The following is a 20,350-nucleotide window of genomic DNA, read 5'->3' as shown; positions in this document are numbered from 1 at the left end:
TTTAAATTAAAATCTCTAAATTGGGATAATTACTTTGTACAAATGCAGGTATCTCTAGCATGGTCCTTAGCCTAGTGGACATTTCAGGTTGAAACTTTGCATAGATGAATACCTGCATGAACGAAGTCCAGATATATATAATGATGTATTTTATTAACTACGTACAAAAAATTTATCGTATAGGCCAGGACGTCTGAATATAGTTTATAAACTTTTCTTCGAAAAGTGAGTGTGCAATTTTTTAATATAATACGAACTATATATGCTCTCATAAATTAATTCAACCCGATAATTGTTATCATTTATCAGAAAAATGACAAAACAACACATCTTTACTGTTTGCAGAACTTGTACATCTTGTACTTTGCCTTTTTTTATCTCAATAAATCTTTACTTATAAAAAAAAGTAAAGATAGAAAAATGAAAAAACAAAAAACAAGCAGGTAATCACAAAAAAATGAGAACAAAATTCACAGTTTGGTAATCAAAAGTATCTATTTTAGTTAGTCGATCTATTTGGATTAATAAAATTTTAAATTATGTTATTAAGTTGGACCAATTTAATTACAGGTTAAAAATTTACCACTGCAATTTATTATGAGCCGTGGGACAAACAAATTGATAGTTAAAAATAATATTTATATAAAATTATTATCGTACTCCTTTGTTAATTTGATAGTTAATATTTAATGCAAATATAAAAAAATTATGTATCTTTGATTTTAGTACGGAGGTCTAGTTTAACATAAAAAGTTAATGTAAGCAAGTCCAAAATAATTAAAATTAATAGTCATACTAAATAAAAATAAAACAAATCAGTGGATTGGTTCAATCCATTGTGAGCTTAATCTTATAACTCAAATGGATTGGTTCGATCTACTGCGAGCTTATAACTCAAATGGATTGGTTCAATCCATTAGTTAATTTTAGGGTAAGCCTAATTAAAATTGGGATTGAATTTTTAGAACTCAACTTGCATCACATATCAGGCTATTTAGAAAAAACCTTCAGCTCATTTTGACAAATGTATAAGGAGCCGTTAAGTTTAAAGGGACAAATGTCTTGGACATAACAAATTAAGTAGCAATTCTCAAGCATCCAGAAGAAGATCACGATAGCTCTCTCTCATAATTCAAGATTTGAAGTAGACCCATTTTATATTTCAAGATGGTGGTATCACAGCCCATTTAGTCTCACGGATTAATGATCAAAATGAAGACATGCGAGGAAGATCTAGCCGCACAACAGCTTTAGAATCTAAAAGGCTAAGGCTAGAAAAAGAATTGAAAAGTGGAAAAGTAAGAACAGAAGTTTCTTGGGCAAGGGAGTACTATATATACATGCACAACAGTTATTAATTTTCTTTTGTAACTTAAGGGAAAAAAAATTCCAACCATTACTCATCATCTTTGAGCTCCGCATATTGTTCATTTGATTGTGAACCAACTCAAAATTGCAAACACATCCTTATTGTAAATAAATTTGTGCTAATATATTTGTAAAGCAGCATCTTGTTACGATGCTGTAGATATTCATAAGAAATAGTAACACAGCATAATGAAATGTATTGGTATGGATATCAGCATATATATCATAGTATGGAATGAAGAGATAAGAATCTGACCAGAAAAAGTATGGACTGAGAATTTCACAAGTACCTCAACCTCCTCTATATTGCCCTCGTGTTTTGCACTCTGCCCTCATCATTTGTTCCCTTTTCTTGCGGATCAATTGCCACCTGTCCCTTTTCATATGTGCATTCTCATCTTTTGAAGGAATATTGTAAGGGAACATGCTGGTTTAGAAGGACCACTTAAATTCTTGGATGAATAAGCTGCAATTGTTCCATCCACATGCAGTTCAGTACAGACCACCAGCAACAGCTATCATCATTCATCAATTCTCAGCTCAAAACTCATTCAATCAGAGCAAAGATAAATATTCTAGCTAGAGAGAACTGCAGGCTGAAATGGCCTTCTCAGTTCTCAATCTTTGGCTGAATGTGTCTGCCTGCAATTACAATTACAAACTTCACCACTTGTTTCCTGCATGAGCTATTTAATTTGCCTTATCAATCAATAAAACAGAAATTAATTAATTAAACTCCTCTGTCTGGTAAAACTGATGGACATTCTTTAAGGTCCTTTAAATTTTCTTCAATTTGGCAACGCCTAAGAAGACAAAAATAAAATAAAATTATGTAGAGACAAAAGAGAGGACAACTTCATTCATTTATTTGTTGCAGCAAACAAGAGTACTACATGTTAGTTCCCGCAAATCATTACACCACATGACACAACACCCAACTCATCCACCTTCACATTTCCAAACAACTCTAATTTTTTTATTACCTTCTAGCTAACGGATTCAACTTACGTACATTTTCTGTACAAAACACGAGTTACAATCAGAACAATTAGACAAGTTGAATATAACATAATGGTCAAGTTTATTCAAACTTTTTTAAAAAATTAAATAAGTACTTTTAAATTTTTTAATAAATAAATAGGATTTATTTCTTAAAATAAATAAATAAAATTATTTTTTAAATAAAAAAAGTTTAAACAACCACACTAAAAAACAAAATTATTTATTTTATTTTTATTTTAATAAAATAAGTTTAAACAAACTAGCTTAATGGATTAATTAATTGGCTTAAATTGAAGAGATATTACATATAAACCTTTATTAATTGATCCCACCAGTTGGTCTACAGGAACTTGTCTCATGTGGTAAAAAAATAAAAATTGGCCGTGCCTAGACAGGTAGACTGTTTAATTATTTAACATTATCGAGTAGTCATTAAAAAAATAGTAAATTAGGTGCTCCACCTTGCACCATTTACCATTATTGTACCTCACGCTAGCTAGACCTTGCGCCAACTCTCTAAGCCATACGTATTGAAAGTCATGTAATGATGAACGTGGGTTTTCTCTTCGCATACGTACGTACTACATTATATTAATTATATTCAAGTGATGTGGATATGTTACACAACATTTGTAAAAGACTCTTGTGTCGACCCGCGTATGGAATTTGTGTTCTCTCAGGTTAAAAGCACTACTGTGTCTGTGGCCCTCGAGAAATTTGTGGTTTGGGGGATAAAAGATAAAAAAACCGTGAAGATTTTGTTTCAAGAAAAATCATCCACAGACATTTGGGTATTAATTAACACCTAGGGTAAGTAAGAGAGAAAACTATAAGTATAATAAGTTATATGACATGATTGGAAGAAGAAGATATTAAGGTAGAAAAAAATAATAATAAGTGTTAATAGAGTATATGATTTGTGGTTCACATATCATCACTTTTGTTTTAATTTGTTAGTTCTTATTTCTTGTGTTTAGACTTTAGAGAGTCACGCCTTGAGATTATCACGTCTTAAATTCACACCATGCATGTGAGGAATGCAGAAGAAGTATACATAGGGCTAGATAAGACACCATGGGTAAGCCCCTAAGCTAGGTGGATCAATTCAAGAATACGCACATGACTATGCTCAGTTCGATAGAAAGAGAGAGATAAGATGAATAGAAATAAAGAAAAAAAAAATAAAAATATTTTATTGAAAAGAAATAAAAATAAGTGAAAACAGTTGAGAAATAGCCCAGTGAGTTTCACCAATTTTAAAATTAATTCTCCTCTAAATCTTCTCAACCAAACAAGTCTAATAATTTCATCAACTCCCCTCTCCCAAATTTCTTACTTAACAAACAGAAGCTAAAAGATAAATTAAGTATCAATTTATATGCCAATGCAAGACTTATGCCCCTTGTCTAGTTCTGGAGTTGTAGTAATGAGTCTACAGTTGCAAAGGTTGAGACTATTTCTGGTGTAACAAAGCTGCAGGTTCACTGTTCTAATTTGAATTTACGTGCCGCCGTGCTCCAAGCTCCACCATAAGTTTAGTTCATTAATTCTTCTATTTGAAAATTTTCATTACTAAAATATCACTACGATCGAGAAAAATTAAAATTAGGTCTGAAACAAATTGTATGTAATTTTTTTAAAAAAATCATCACTAAAATTTGTGTGATCTCATATATATATATATATATATATAATGTGGGCAAATCACATGACATAACTACGTGAGGATACATTTATATTTAGTTGAAGCAGTGAATTACAGCCAATTTATATATTATACTTTTGGGTCGTCAACAACTTATAAGAAGAGAATCCCAAATAAGTGTGATGGAGCATCCGTCAACAAAAGGATAATCTTAAAATGCAATATTATGTACGATGTTGTGGTATTTTGAAGCGGTTCATGTGATCAGGCTTTCTTTTTTCTTTATGGGAGTGGGGGAGAAAAAGAACAGCTAGCTAGATGTGTACCTTAAACATAATTTGGAACAAACAATTAAATTTACAGATCCTTAAATAACATGGAGTAGCATTTAAGCATGATAAAGATGCATGTAAGACCAACCCAAAGTTTTTTTTTGTCAAACATAATCAGCTGATGACATGAACATATATATGTAAATGGGATTGCCCTAATGTCAGGCAGTTCGTTCAGTAAATTAGGTCCCCCCACCTAAATCGGGAAGGATGAACAAGAGAAAATTGTATTGGTATGCCTCAGGATTTAATTGGCAGTTGGAGTTTGGTACCACATATGCCAAGGAATAGTAAATATCATCCCTCTTAAGGTTTTACTATTATAGCTTTTTCTACGTCTCCTTGAGTAGGATACGTTTTGTTAATTAGTGTTTTTAAGATATTAATTAAGAAATTAAAAAAAATATTTAATATGAAAATTATAAAAAAAAAAATATTATTTTTAATTTCTTGATCAATACTTTTAAAATACTGATTGACATTTATTTTTTACTTATTATATAATTATAAATTAGGAGCATGTATTATTTTGCCTGTGGAGTGAAGGGAAGACATTGAAGGATGTGAGAGCTTGCTTACGTACAGGTGGAAGCTAAAGATCAAATCGTGTCAAATGAACGTGGAACACTGGGATAGTGTGTACACTGTGTGGTAGCATCATTCAAAATTATTCAATGTGAGACTTCAAAGTCGGTTCACGTTCAATTCGGCTTCAGTTCCCTCACACCAGCTTCATAATGGAATTTATTGTTAGCAGGTTAGATGGTTTGGTGAGAGTAGTTACTCACCCGTCATCAATCAATTTGAATGTTCTCATTATAGTAATAATACCTATTTTAGTCTATGAAGTGTAGCACAAAACAGCAAAGAGTATAGGATATATGTTTACTTTTATATAGCTAAAATTTATAATAAATAATTTAAATTATATTGGATAGTATAAGATTGTTTTTATTTATTTAGAATTTTAAAAGATATATTAAAAATTAATTTAGATATATATAAAGACAAAAAGAGAATATATTAGATAAATAACTAAGAAGATCAAATATATAGTTTGAGATATAATTGACGATAAAAAGTTTTAGTTAGTTGCGGGAATCAATATGTGTGAAATAAATATACTCCAAAAGAGAAATAAGAAAGAAAATTAAGAATATTTAACTAAGAAAAAGAATCTCATTTTTCATATGATGTATTTTACTTTACACTCTTTATTATTAATTGAAAATTATAAAATTTTGTGAGTTATATTTTATTTAATAAGTGTCATTCATGATTTTTTTTTCAATAAATGTTAACCAATATTAAAGAGTATGTTAAAAAACTGTATTACATAATGTATTGTTAACATTTCTAGTTGGTAATATATATATATATATATATATATATATATATATATATATATATATATATATATATATATATATTTATTTATTTATGAATGATGGCAAGTTTTTATGTAAGTGCATTTAGGTGAAAATGATATTTATAAATAAACTTATCAGCTTTGTTATAATTTAATTAGAGCAATACTCTATATATTGTTAACTTTAAGATCTTGATTTGTTGTGTATTAATTTTAGATTGATCCCAAATTTAATTACATTTAAAGTTTGTCTTTATCCAAAGATTTATTTTATGAGAATCAAATTTATATCCTTTTCATATACTCAACTCTTTGTTAACTAAACTAAATTCATTGAGGTAATTTGTTGCCTATATATAGTTGGCAAGGAAATTTTTTAATCAATTGTAAAAATAATATGTAAAAGATAATATAACTAAATGAGAAATAAAAAGAATATTTAATTAAGAGAATGGAAACAGAGTCTCTCACTTTCCATATTCTATAACTAATTTATACTATATGATCTCATAAGTAAAAAAACAACTTAGAACACGAAATATTAATTCAATAATTGAAATTAATTTTATAATGTAATAATTTAGGAATCATTTATTGTTTCTGAGAAATATTTTGAGTCTTTAATGTCAAATTGTTGAGTTCAATCCCCGAGCAATGCAGTTCCTTCATTAAATCTGAGACGTGTCGTTCTCCTTCACATGCATGGCCTTAACGGAACAACTAATACAGTTCTGTGGGAGCTGGATGACAGTAATTATTGCACATAGTTACGAATGACCAAAAACAACATGGTGTGAGTTTGTGGTCCTACTAATGTTTCCCTTACTCTTATACCACCATTCATCACGTACATATATCTCTATTTGTATGTAAGCTCTAAGCTGGCTTCAGGCTACTACCATTTGTTATTTGTGTTTCCAATTCCAAAGCCAGTTTTCCATTTTAGAAATGGAGATAGAACAAGCCACTACCAATGAAAAGGGTGTTACCGACTATGGTGATGCTGAAATGATTTCAGATAATAATAAGAGAGGGATGTATCTTGTGTGGGAAGATTTAACTGTTGTAGTTCCAAATTTTGGGAATGGGCACACAAGAAGATTGCTTGATGGGTTGAGTGGATTTGCTGAACCTAACAGAATCATGGCTATCATGGGTCCTTCTGGCTCTGGAAAATCTACTCTTCTTGATGCTCTAGCAGGTCTCTCTCCCTACCTCTCTCCGCTAGTGTGTGTGCATGTTATCTTAATATTAATACTACTCTTGTCTTTCCTTTTATCTTATGGGAATGTTTGTGTGTGTGGTCTCTTTCATATATATATTATATTATATTACAAATGTAGAATTTGTAAGGTGAATCAGAAGAGGATCAAGAAAGTAGAAACTATGATTTATTTGGATGAACTCAGTGGACTCACGGCTGGTGGAAAAAAGATTGGGGAGAGAAAATGTTTTTTTTTCTTCTTTTTCTAGCTTGGAAGCACATATGAAAATAATGGGGAGTGGAAGTAAATAACTGTGTTACTGATATGTATTTATCTTTCGCAAAATATTTACTGATATTTCTCGTTATTTTGCATTAACCTTTCTTGAAATCAAGCTTAAAATTTCTCAGTTAACAATATGAAGTTTACTTTCTTTTCATTTTTTCTATTATTTATTAGTAATATTTACTCTACTTTTTCCTCCTCGTTTTTTATGTTGATCTTGTAAACAACACAATCGTGCATATAATTCCTATTTCATTTTAATTTTTCTTTCATCTCAAATATTTTCTCTCCAAACAAAATGCATAGATATAGTTTGTGGCCTTCTACTTCGATCACATCATATTTCTTTCCTCTTTTGTTAGTCATAACATCGTGTATACAGTGGCCCTGAAAGTTTAGATGGAAAAGTTTATGATGAGATATATAATTGAAAAAAACGAGACAGAGAAATAAAAGGGTATGAAGAAAACGTTGATGGCATGGGTGTGAAAAAATCATAACTCCATCATCATGATGTCCATTTTAATCGAAAAACCAAGGAGTGTCCTTCCATATACTAGGTAAATGACTTGCCAACTTAGAGAAGCCAAGAAACAGGATAATGTTATGAGTCATTTATTCATGGAAACATTTTCCCAGTGTAAGGTTGAAATACTGTAGATTTATACTTGAGGGTAAAAATGAGCAATATGGAGCCATCAAATTGTTCCATTTCTTTTTTTCTTGTTGGGTTTTCATTTCAAAGAGCGGAGCAAAACCTGGCCTTGATATTTTTCGAGATCAATTTTAAGATGGCAAAAATTATCCATTAGGTTTACGGACACAGTCGCATTTATTTATTACAACGCTTGAAGCAAAGAAACTCTTGGCGAGCATCTACCATGTCCAAACAAGGAGGTTTACTTTCCATGACCCTGTTGTTTCCTCATATGGATAAACTCTGTTCATTTATTGTCAATTGAGTAACAATATCTACCCTTGGTATGGAGGATTGAATGTTTTTTTGGTACGATGAGGATTAATGTTTGATTATCTTTCACCGACTTTGCTTATAAAATATATATATATACATATATATATATATATATATATATTATTTTTATTTCATATTTTTATAAATAATTATAAAAATGTTACTTTGCTTAATTTCTTATTTTCACTATTTCTTATACAAATCATTGAAAAGACATACAGTAAACATAAGATATATCAATGTAATTATTTATGAAAATAAAAAAAATCAAAAAATATTTTCATAAATCAATCTGGAAAAAGAAAAAATAAATGTAAAATAATTTTACCATAAACAGAACCCTCAGCCTAGCATGCTTGTATATAAGCGTAATTAAAATAAATAAAAAGAAAAAGTTAGCTGAAGATACCCTGGTTTGGAAATTGGATAGGAACAAATGAATTTGTAATGAAGTGACATGTTTATATATTGTGGACTTTAACATATCAGATAGTTGGGAATCCTTGCAGGTAGACTCTCTAGAAACGTTATCATGTCTGGAAATGTGCTTTTAAATGGAAAGAAGAGGAGATTAGACTATGGAGTCGTAGTAAGTATCCAACACTAACTTCTAGTAAATTAAGTTTGTTGTTGCTGGTATTTGGCTATTGAATTTCCATCCATATATGATAAAAGAAGGCACCAAACGACATTTTTCCAATTTAATTGTCAACCTCATTTTTATTTTATTGTGATTAATCTCCTCTCATAGCATTATTATGTTTTATCTACCACACCTATAGGCATATGTGACCCAAGAAGACATAGTGTTGGGAACACTAACAGTGAGAGAGACAATATCTTACTCAGCTAATCTAAGGCTTCCATCTAGCATGACAAAAGAAGAGGTGAATGGCATCATAGAGGGGACAATTATGGAGATGGGTCTTCAAGACTGTGGTGATCGGCTAATAGGGAATTGGCACTTGAGAGGTATAAGCGGTGGAGAAAAGAAAAGGCTAAGCATAGCACTTGAAATCCTCACAAGGCCAAGCCTCTTGTTCCTTGATGAACCCACCAGCGGTCTAGATAGTGCCTCAGCATATTTTGTTGCCCAAACTTTGAGAAACTTAGGTCATGATGGCAAGACTGTTATCTCTTCTATACACCAACCAAGTAGTGAGGTTTTTGCACTCTTTGACGATCTCTTTCTTCTTTCTGGAGGTCAAACAATTTATTTTGGACCGGCCAAAAAGGCAGTTGAGGTACATTTGTTATTCATATCTTCTAAAAAACATGTGGTATATAAAAAAATCATATATGCCATTATTGTTTAAAATTGGTATAGACTCTCGGTGTTTATAGAATTTTTTAACTTAATTTGCTCTCGCCTTAAAAATAAAATAAAATATATATATATATACACACACACAAATGTAATTTGTCCTGTTTTGGTATGTGTTTAGAACCTTAATAGGTTAAAATATTACAGATAATTATCCATCTATTTGCGCAGTTCTTTGCCAAAGCGGGATTCCCATGTCCAAGTAGAAGAAACCCTTCAGATCATTTCCTCCGTTGTATTAATTCAGACTTTGACGCTGTCACAACAACTATGATGGCCTGCCAAAGAGTACATGTATGCATGCCTAACCATTTGTTTTATCTATATATTCACAAGTTTCATATTTGTCTACTTTACTTAATCGTTAATTTCTTTCTTTCTCTTTTTTTTCTTCTTCTGCTTGATTTTGCTTTCGTCTATGACTCCTCCTCTTGTTTTCCCTGCTTTAGGGAAAAATCAATTTTATTAAAAGGTGAACTTGATGCAAAAGAAACTTTACCTAGCTAACTGGAACATGTTTAATTATCAGGATCCTCAAAAGATCATAGAAGCTCAAAAGGTAGCTTACATGTAGCTTTATAGCATCGGTTGGCCTTGAAAAAAAAATCAGATACTAATTAGCTTTGCATAATCGCATCTTAGTCAAAACATACTTTCAAACATTAGCAAATATCCCCCATTGCATTCTTTTTAAATATCAGGTAAGCTAAAAGGTAAAAATTAAATAATATTTAAAATTATAAATACCCATAATTAATTCATTAGAATTGGACAAATATAAATTAAAAGGGAAATATTAAAATTATAAAATATATATAATTTAAAAAGTTAATAATAATGTGTCACTTTTTAAAAAAATAAACTAAAAAAATAAGTCACTTTCTAATTTAATGTAATGAAGATGAATTTTTAGCCTGGGTTTGAGAAGTATGTATTATTATTAGTGCAAAAGTTTTATATTTTATTTTTAGTGTCACTTTTAGAATAAAATACTTATTATAAAAGTTGTATATATGGCATTTGTGATTGAGTAATAGGTACAAAACTTTTAAACTGGGATATATTATTTATTCACTTAACCTGGTCATTAATTACTGTAATATTTTTCCGCCTTCTCGTGAAATCTCTTCCTTTCAAAGTCGTTACTCTCTCACTATCTTCCCTGTTTCAATTTCAATACAGGAAGAAATGTCAATAACAACGGGATCGTTATCAACTGCAGCAATCAAAGCAACACTCATAGAGAAATACCGATGGTCAGAGCACGCAACCACTGCAAGAGCAAGAATCAAAGAAATATCAAGCATTGTAAGTAGCCTCTTACTTGGATTGTAATTACTAACTACTGTTTACGGAACATAAAAAGATTCTTTGCATGAGCTGAAACTGTTACAGTTAACCAGGCTGTGGAAGAAGAAAACTATTGGGAAATAAACGTGATCAGGTGTTATTAAACTATAAGTGCTTCTGTGCTTGAATCAAAAGACACATCCATAGGAAAAAATATCAAAATACAAGATGAATCAAGTTTAATCAAATGCTCCACTAGACTCCATTTTCCCAACACTCTCCTTAAACGTGATTCCTCTAGGTAAGTTTAATACATTATCGTAACCTTTAACCCATCCTTAAACTATTACTACTTCGTTTCCCCACCATCTCTAACACATTTTAAGAGCCAAATATTCATCAGTTTGTTTAAACATATTTACTTAAATAAATCTTTATTTTTATAAAATAAATAATTTTTTTTATTTTTTTAATATGTTTGTCTAAATTATTTTTACTTAAAAAAATATTTGTATTTATTTGAAGAAGTAATATTTACTTCTTAAAAAATATTTATTTTAAAATTATTATTTTTTAGTTTAAACAAACTCATTCATTGTCTATGTATGAGCACGCCAATTATTAGGATTCTCTTGAGAGTTTGGGGATTGAATTAGCAGAGTTAGACATCTTCAAAACAATCAAGTGACTTGATACCATTTTGTAGGAAATAAGGAAAACAAATAATACAAATTGCTAATAAATTTAATATTATTAAGTAAATTAATTAGTTTTCTTAAAGGTGTGAATCGGTTAAGACTCTTATATGTAAAGGAACTGTTAGAAACATATATTTTTGTGGGATGGTGTTGGTCTGTTAGAAAACAGAAACATCTTATGTAAAGGCCAAGGAATTAATCGTGTAACAGGAAGGGCATGAATTTGAAAGTAAAAGCAACTGCGAAGCCAAATGGTGGAAGCAACTATCAACGCTGACTCGAAGATCTTTCGTGAACATGTCTAGAGATGTGGGATACTACTGGATAAGGATAACTATCTATGTTGCCTTATCTCTGTCTGTTGGAACAATCTTTTATGAAGTTGGATCGAGTTATAGAGCCATTTTTGCAAGAGGAGCATGTGGCGCTTTTATATCAGGTTTCATGACATTCATGTCCATAGGGGGCTTCCCGTCTTTCATAGAAGAAATGAAGGTATGTATGAAATTAATGTTTAAAACATGAGAAAAGGGTTATGGCATTTAGTTTTTTACCTGTACTTGATCTTTTTTTTTCCTTCCCAATACAGGTTTTCTACAAAGAAAGACTGAACGGGTATTATGGCGTTGGAGTCTACATTCTTTCAAATTTTCTGTCTTCATTTCCCTTTGTGGCAGTGATGTCCATTGCTACGGGGACAATAACCTATTATATGGTTAGGTTTCGCACAGAATTTTCACATTATGTGTATATCTGTCTGGATCTTATTGGCTGCATTGCGGTTGTGGAGAGCTCCATGATGATTATAGCTTCACTGGTTCCCAACTTCCTCATGGGATTGATAATTGGAGCGGGATATATTGTAAGTGTACTAGATATAAGTCTATTCTTCATTGAAAACTTACTTTTGATGCTGATATTAAAGTGTGCAGGGTGTTATGATGATGACTGCTGGCTATTTCCGTCAGATCCCTGATCTTCCCAAGATCTTCTGGCGTTACCCAATATCATACATCAACTATGGCGCATGGGGATTGCAGGTAAATTTAGAAGCACCGCCATTCTCCAATAAAGAGAGAAAACCTAAATTAAGTGCATATAATCAAAAGGATATCAACTGTCAACTGAATGGTTTATAAACGTACGTGTTAACAAATTGCTAGCAACATCATAAATCAAAGTTCAAATGTCCGTTGAAAGAGATACTCACATTTAGCGTCTTGAACAAGAATATTTCTAAAGGATGATCCTTGCATGCAGAGAACAAAAAAAAAAATGAAATATAACTTTTGTAGTTTCAACTTTTAATGCCTTAGGGTGTGTAACATAACAAGCGCATGCAAATTGTTCAGCTCACTTACTGATTATATATATATAATTAAATGGGGAATGCAGGGAGCTTTCAAGAATGACATGATTGGGATGGAGTTTGATCCCTTAGAACCCGGGGGCACAAAACTGAAAGGAGAAATCATCCTCAAAACCATGCTTGGCATTCGAGTTGAGATTTCAAAGTGGTGGGACTTAGCAGCAGTCATGATCATCCTCGTATTGCTTAGAGTTCTTTTCTTTGTCATTCTGAAATTCAAGGAGAGAGCTGCACCTTTTCTTTATAGTATCTACGCCAGGCAAACTCTGCAACGTATCAAGAAGCGACCTTCGTTCAGGAAAGGACCATCTTTCCCTTCCAAGCCCCACCAATCACTGCATCCCTTGTCTTCGCAAGAGGGTCTCAACTCCCCTATTCATTAGAACCATCATATCATATCATATGCTGATATATTTAATTACAAACACAAGAAGAATCTTCCAAAAAACATTCAAGAATCACACACATCGATCATATATATATATATGACCCGAATATTATATTGTATATTGGGGAATACTTTGTCTTGACAATTCACATGGATAAAATATATAAATATAAGAAAGGGGCCTTATAATATGATGGTTTCAGGTCTGAACAAATCACTGTGTATGATTATTTTTTGTAAGACGTGTATGGCTAAATTGATTTTAAATCAATTTTAAAATAATTTTATTTATGTTAAGATGTTGTTATTATAAAAAAGTTAATAATGAAACTTAGTAAAAAAAAATAATCTAATGTAAAAATTACATAAAGTCACTTTAATTTTGAACCTAAAAGCAATTTTCAATGTGAAGGCAAACACATAAAAATCCGCAAGATTTGGTACTTACAGATGACAAACGCCTTGACGTTAACGTAACTAAAGACCACGGGAATCCCTTCCTCACAAGATAACTTTCAATTGGTCATTCGGCTAAAAGAAATAGTCACAAAAATTGCTTTGGTTAGGCTTATTCTACTGGCAAAGGATAGTGATGGTTACTGAAGTTGGTTCTCACCCACTCACTATTCCAGACTAATAGCCATTGGGTACTCTCCCATAAGCACATGAATAATGGTCATTTGGGGTTTTCAGATTTATTTTCCAATACGATCCGGGTAGTCCGAGTTCCCCGTATAGTAAAGTTTATTGAACAGTGCCCAATTCCACTGTTAATCTTATCCTGTTCTAGTAAATTGCCTTGGTCAGCAATACTACACTAAGGCAACTGTAGCATCAGGGCCTTGAACTTGATCCCTTATAAGGATCAGATTACCATGTGAGCTAAGGCTTGCTCGTAGTTATTCCCTCTGGGGGGAAGTAACCAAAGGATTTATGCATGATCATACTGACACTATATGCAAGTCGAATAGAAAAAATACCAAAGAATGTAGGAAACTACAAAATATCTAATTGAACACGTGAAAATTTTATGTATTTCACGTGACCAAATTTCTCTATCAGAAGTTTACACCACTAATCTAATCATTTGTGAATCAACTTAAATACCAACTAACATTACAGAAGACAATCAATTTTAATACTTGACAATAAATGCAACCCACATCACTCTTTCTGGGATTTCTTCTCGTTAGACTCTTCATTTTCAACTTTATTGTCAAAACCAAGATAAGGAACTTCACTCATTGGCCTGGGAATTGGCCGTTCATTGAAATCCTCAGGAAAACACTCAAAGTCGGGACCAAAGTTGAACTTCACCGTGCAGTTTGGTTCATTGGGGAGAGTAAACATTGAAGCAGCAGGATAGTAACGACCACCGTGAAGATCCTTGAAAGCTACACCTTGGCATATGCCATTTTTAAAGAATGATATCTCACTTCCTGCACAGAAAATAGAATATTTAAAACGTTCAAATTGGATACATAAAATACACCTTACAGTACAGCAAGGGAAATTCAATGTTTTTACTATATGTAAGGGAACAACAATAACAAGCAACCCTTTCCCATTTAGTGAGGTCAGTTACATGCATCAAATATTGTCATAATAATATTATAATGTGAATCATGTACAATATGCAAGGGAAGCAATTATTAAATGTCGACAGCATTCAATTGTAAGGAGCATGGCTAATGAAGGGCTCTGACAAAATCAGATTTGCCATCAAGGTTCTCAAGGAGTCACTGGCAAGCACAGCCCTGACATTCAATCAGTCTATATTTTAAGTTGAGGAAGTCAAGATGGTATATACACTAAGATAAAGATGCCAAAATCAATTCAGGATCAAATTACAATTACCTCCACAAATTGTACATAACTACCAGCAAAAATGCTAACAAATAAATTTACTATTCCGCATCGTCACTTTCTTATTCACTTCCAAACATTTCATCCTAATGGGCAATAAGTTAGTGCATCTAGTGGGAAACTTCATATATACACTGGATTCACTAGCCCCTACTCATCCATGGACCTGGTCTCCTCTTCATACATCACAAAGCATGTATTCCTCACTTACACATCTAATCCATGTTGCAAAATGTTGTCCCCTGTTGCCCAATGAGAAGTATTTAAATGTAGCATTAATGACCAAAGTAATGTTTGGCATAAAATTTTGGGGGACATATCTTCTCATTAAAAATAAAAGCTCCTCAAATTAGCTTCTATATCTACCTTTAGGGCTTTTTTTCATTTGATAAAAAAAATCACTTTTGGGAATTATTCTAAAATTGTGTATTCGGTAGAATCCAAAAAGTTGGATCAAACACTACCCTAATATAACTTTAGAATACATTATTCGCCATTAAACTTTTGTAGAATGGGAAGAATGACAATTTTTTCTTCCTAACAAATGAAGAAACAACCCCAGCATTTTTTATTTAATTGATCAGAATATATTGGGATGTTTAAGACACATAACAAGTTTGTTTTCACCTCCACGTTCCACCCTAATTTTTCACATTATTGCCATCCTAGTAGAAGAATTTGAATTTTTAACCCACTAAAGAGTCACAACAAGGAGAATGCACCACTGTCAGCAAAAATGCATAAGAATGAAGAATGAAAGAAATAGATCAATGAAGACAATAAGAATTTGAGGAAAGAATCAGTTTTATGGCCACATGTTAATGAAGAATTCCAATGTCTGGTAGGGTCGGAAACTAATAAGCTATCTTAAAAAGCATTGGCCTATTTGTAGAGAGGAATAATCTGAAATCAAGTTGAACTTTCACTGCATTATAATATCCTAGATGTACATCCATGTATGGGTCCATATCCAAATTCCAAATATACCATATCCAATGATAAGTCCAAACAATAAGATTTGAGCTTTGAAGAATGAAAAAACACATAGTACTCAGGCTTTGCAATTATAACACTTGTATTGAGCCTTCCAAAAAAAAAAATAACACTTGTATTGAAAACTGTGTTCTCAAAATGAACATTCACCTGAGTGAAAATGATAGAGGCATATGAGAATTTCCTCATTTTGGCAAGTCTGCCCATACCTCCAACACATGGTTACCAATTTTTAAACAATGTTTTGGTGTTCCTACTTGATCTTGTTCAGAAAAAATAAAAAAATAAAAAATGAAGAGAAAGGCATGAAATGATGAAAACCTTATGATCCATTTTACTCTCATCTCTGCTGCATGTTTCTAGACTGCGATGGGTGAAAATTTTGAACAAATTCTATCATCTCTGTCTATATACTCTCTCAAGTTTTGTTTGTGATATCTTTCATTTGTATCTTCTCAGAAGGCCCTAGTCTCTGTTTTATCAAATCTCAAACACTGTTTGTGATATCTTTCATTTGTCTCTGCTTCTAACTACTTAGGCATTTCTCAGTTTCTTTTATTGTCTGTATTATGCAAATCACACCATGTGTTTCTGACTATTTCTTTGTTTCTTTGTGAGCTAGATAACTAGATAGCATTCTTGCACAGCCACTATATATGGTAGCTTTAAGTTGACACAGGAATGAGTTTTTATTTGCCAGAAAATGTTTTTATTATGTTCATTGTTCTAGATATAATTCATTAAATTCCTTTTGTTTGTGTTCTGCAGGTCCTTTTAGTATATTTTACATTTTATAACAAGGTTTCCAAGCCCCCGCCATTTGCAGCTTCACCATCCATTGCATGTCTATGAGCCCACCACTTATCATTGACAATACTGATTGGTATCTTGGCAACATTCAGTTTCACATACTTTAGAATGTAGACACAAAATGGAATCAATAACTCAATCACAATCAAACAACCCAGAGCTAGAAACTAGGTTATAAGTCAAACAAACTCTCCCTAAAAACATGAACAATTAACTTTCCCCTCATGTTCTAAACTAGTACTAGTGTTTTCACTTAAAAACATCAATCATATTGCTCAGCTACACATACAACCATTGAAGCAAAGCAAAGTTGAGAACTGACCAGGCACTAGTTTGGGTGGATCTTCCTTAGAATCTTGTGCATAAACATATCTCTGGCCCTTATACCAAACCAATTGAGATGATTTAGGGGCATACTGTTCCCCACCAGGCAAATTGATATAGAAACCAATAACATCCCCTTCCTTGTACCCTTCCTCTCCATACTTCTCCCTAAGAGCCTTATGAATCTTACTCCCATCAATATCCCTATACCCAAAGCTATTCCCGTCGTACCCAACCGGCGCCTGCAAATCACCCTTCTCAGTCGACCACCCGAGGCGCGTGTGCCCACTCTCTCCCAACTTCACAACCCTAATCTCAAAGTACCACGCGCCTTCCACCACCCCGCGCGTGGCCCTAACCATTCTGTAACCCTTGGTGCTCCCCGCGCTCATTCTGTCCTCGCTCAATTCCACCTTCTCCGCTTTGTACACCTTCGAGAGGCAAATCTTCATGTCCTCCGTGTCGTCGCTCTTGTCCGGGAACCGCGGCACCGGCGTTATCAGCACGTTGTCCTCGCCGTTCGCGTGGTGGTTGTGGTTGTTGTTGTTGTTGCTGTTGTTGTTGTTGTTGTTCCGATTCGTTTTCTTCTTCCCCTTCCGCGTCGACTTCGTCGCCCACACGTTGTTGTTTTTCTTTTTCGATTTCTTCGGCGCCGCGCCATTTGTTGCCGGCGTCGCCGCCGCGTTGTTGGTGCCATCCTGCGGCGCTACCAAGTCCTCCTTCGTTGCCTCCGTCAGAGAGGAGAGCTGCTTCTGCTTCTTCGGCGGTGGGTCCTCGTCGGAGGCGTCGCCTTCTTCGCGGCCGGATTTGGGGGATTTCTTGGAGCCGTCGGAGGCGGCCTCGTCCTCGGAGAGATCTTCGGAGGGCTCGGGCTCCGATCGGGCGTCGTTCGGGGGTTCGGTTGGGGTGTCGGAGGGTGTGCTGGTGGTGGCGGGAGGGGCTTCAGGTGAATCGGCGGTGGTTGGTGGTGGTTGAGGCTGCGGCTCGTCTTCTTCATCTTCTTCGTCTTTGTAAGTGGCTTGAAGACTATCCATGGCTAGGGCTGGGTTTAACGGCGAGAATGAGTCGGAGAGTGAGGGCGGCTCCGATAAGGATGGAGGAAGAGTCATACTATACTATGCAATAGAAGAAAGAAAGTGAAATTTGAGATTAATGGATTTGTTCAACCCATTGGGTTGGGTTTCTTGAGGCCCATAAATGAGGCCTCATTGTGTCCAAAATAAGCCCAGAATGTTATACTGTGCACACCAATGATCTTACCAACCATACCTGCCACACATGCCAAAAATACAAGGAAAAATATTAAGTAATAGAAAAATAAAAGTGAAAGATCAAAATAGCTTGGAGATGTTTTGGTTTAGGAGTTTTTTAAAACTAAAAAAAGAAATTGATGCATAAAATGTATCAAAAGATCTTATGTAATTAATCTATACAAAATTACGAATCGCAGTTATGTTATATCTTCATTACCTAAATATGAAAAAATATTTATGGTGAGAGACTTGGGGTTTAACAACTAAAAAATATTAAATATTAAATGTGAGCATTGCAACAAATAAAACTAAGTCAGGACACAAACTAAGATGCAATAACCCAATCTGGGTCATGACATCAGCACAATAGACTTGAAGCCTTTGGGACGGCTGCAAGAACAATTTAGACAGTTGGGCTAATTGATCTATTTGGATCACTTCCACAAGCTATTGTCTAAAATAGGTTTCCTTCGAAACTAATTACTAACATGAGTCTATTTTGATTATGGGCTAAGTTAAATCACACGTTAATCAACATGTCACTTTTTTGATAAAATAAATAAATAAATTACGTTGCACAAATTTTACATGTTAAATTTGTGATTTGATTTCATCCATGGCAAAAACAGTTTCATGCCCGTAATTAGTTTTAAAAGATACTCATTTTAAAAAATAGTTTGCAAGTATAACTCAAAATAGATAGTTGAGTATCTTTATGTACCAACAAAAAAAATTAAGTGTGTTTTGTTCTCACTTATATATTTTTTGAAAATGTTTTTAAAAGGTTATTTACTTCATAATTATTTTAAGTCAAGCATGTTTGATTTTGAAATTGTTAAATGATTGACTACCAAAAAGTATATACATTTTATTGATATAAATAATATCAATTAATTTTTTTAAGTCGTTATTAACTGTGTAATCTTATATTTATACAACTTCTGAATTTTTTTTATTCTGGTATGATTTGTTCGGAATATTACAATTATCTTATGCTCAAAATCATTTATGACCTAATTTTTTCATATTTATAAAACATGTATTTTTTTTTATGTGTCTGTTATTACTTTTATTACTAAGACTATAATTTTAAAATTGTATTAATTGAACAATCGAAGACTTTGAAATAAGATTGATCGAAAAGAATGTTGTATTGATATTAAAAAGATTTGAAGCTCTACTAAGCATTATAATATTGAAAATTTTGATTTATTTTTTAAAATAAAAATATTTCAAGAAGTATAGATCAAAAAAACAATCATATTTCAATAAAAATATTAATTATTTAAAAATGTATTTTTTTCTTTAAAATACATGCATTATTTTCAAAATATTATTGTAATACTTGTAATTATTGTCATTATTGGAAGTTTTTTCAAAAATTAAAATAACTCAAGTATTTTTTCGTTACATACTAAAATCTAATTTAATATTTACTATTAAAATATAAATTGAATAATTTTTCCATTTTATACATTGGTAATAAAATGTTATAAATACTTAACTATAGAACTTTGATTAATATTTTAAAGTGAAAAAATAAGAAGAAGAAGAAGAAAAAAAACTTATCCGTAAGTTAAAAATAGCTTATTGTTAGTAGAATCTCTCTCATACTAATTTCTCCAAAATTTAATTTTTGACTTATGTATAAACTAATTTAATCATATTAGTTTTTTTTTCTTTACAATTTCCTCTACTACTACTTTATAATTAAGAAAGTATTAAATAAAAAGTAAAATATTTAATGTCTTAAAAAAGAAAAAGGCATTCAATACTTAACGTTCAAAGTAGGATAATTTAGAAATATTCGAGCATAAAGAATTCACAGGTTAAGTGTGCTAAATAATCAACCCATC

At 32.4% G+C, this 20,350-nt stretch overlaps 2 protein-coding genes and 2 long non-coding RNA genes across 4 annotated transcripts; 1 reads left to right on the top strand and 3 right to left on the bottom strand.

Moving 5' to 3' along the window:
* LOC112998522 (uncharacterized) lies at positions 1-2,250 on the bottom strand. Its single transcript, XR_003263590.2, has 2 exons — positions 1,625-2,250; positions 1-112 (listed from the first exon to the last, which is right to left on the bottom strand). It is a non-coding gene; the product is annotated as an uncharacterized lncRNA (long non-coding RNA).
* A 4,192-nt stretch (positions 2,251-6,442) lies between these two features.
* On the top strand, positions 6,443-13,437 carry LOC100788651 (ABC transporter G family member 15). The gene is made up of 9 exons (XM_003540567.5): positions 6,443-6,917; positions 8,689-8,768; positions 8,962-9,423; positions 9,675-9,797; positions 10,686-10,811; positions 11,702-11,986; positions 12,081-12,353; positions 12,424-12,531; positions 12,887-13,437. The coding sequence occupies exons 1-9, from the start codon at positions 6,665-6,667 to the stop codon at positions 13,241-13,243; spliced, it is 2,067 nt and encodes a 688-aa protein (XP_003540615.1). The 5' UTR covers positions 6,443-6,664; the 3' UTR covers positions 13,244-13,437.
* On the bottom strand, positions 12,005-12,888 carry LOC121173180 (uncharacterized). Its single transcript, XR_005887533.1, has 2 exons — positions 12,702-12,888; positions 12,005-12,574 (listed from the first exon to the last, which is right to left on the bottom strand). It is a non-coding gene; the product is annotated as an uncharacterized lncRNA (long non-coding RNA).
* Positions 13,438-14,256: 819 nt separating the features above from the next.
* LOC100816796 (protein TRAUCO) lies at positions 14,257-18,389 on the bottom strand. The gene is made up of 2 exons (XM_003540211.5): positions 17,240-18,389; positions 14,257-14,687 (listed from the first exon to the last, which is right to left on the bottom strand). Exons 1-2 carry the CDS (start codon positions 18,348-18,350, stop codon positions 14,413-14,415), a joined length of 1,386 nt encoding a protein of 461 aa, XP_003540259.1. The 5' UTR covers positions 18,351-18,389; the 3' UTR covers positions 14,257-14,412.
* Between the last annotated feature and the right edge of the window lie 1,961 nt (positions 18,390-20,350).

The sequence above is a fragment of the Glycine max genome, chromosome 12 (assembly GCF_000004515.6).
Source record: "Glycine max cultivar Williams 82 chromosome 12, Glycine_max_v4.0, whole genome shotgun sequence".
Taxonomy (NCBI): domain Eukaryota; kingdom Viridiplantae; phylum Streptophyta; class Magnoliopsida; order Fabales; family Fabaceae; genus Glycine; species Glycine max.
This window is presented reverse-complemented; position numbering and strand designations above follow the sequence as displayed.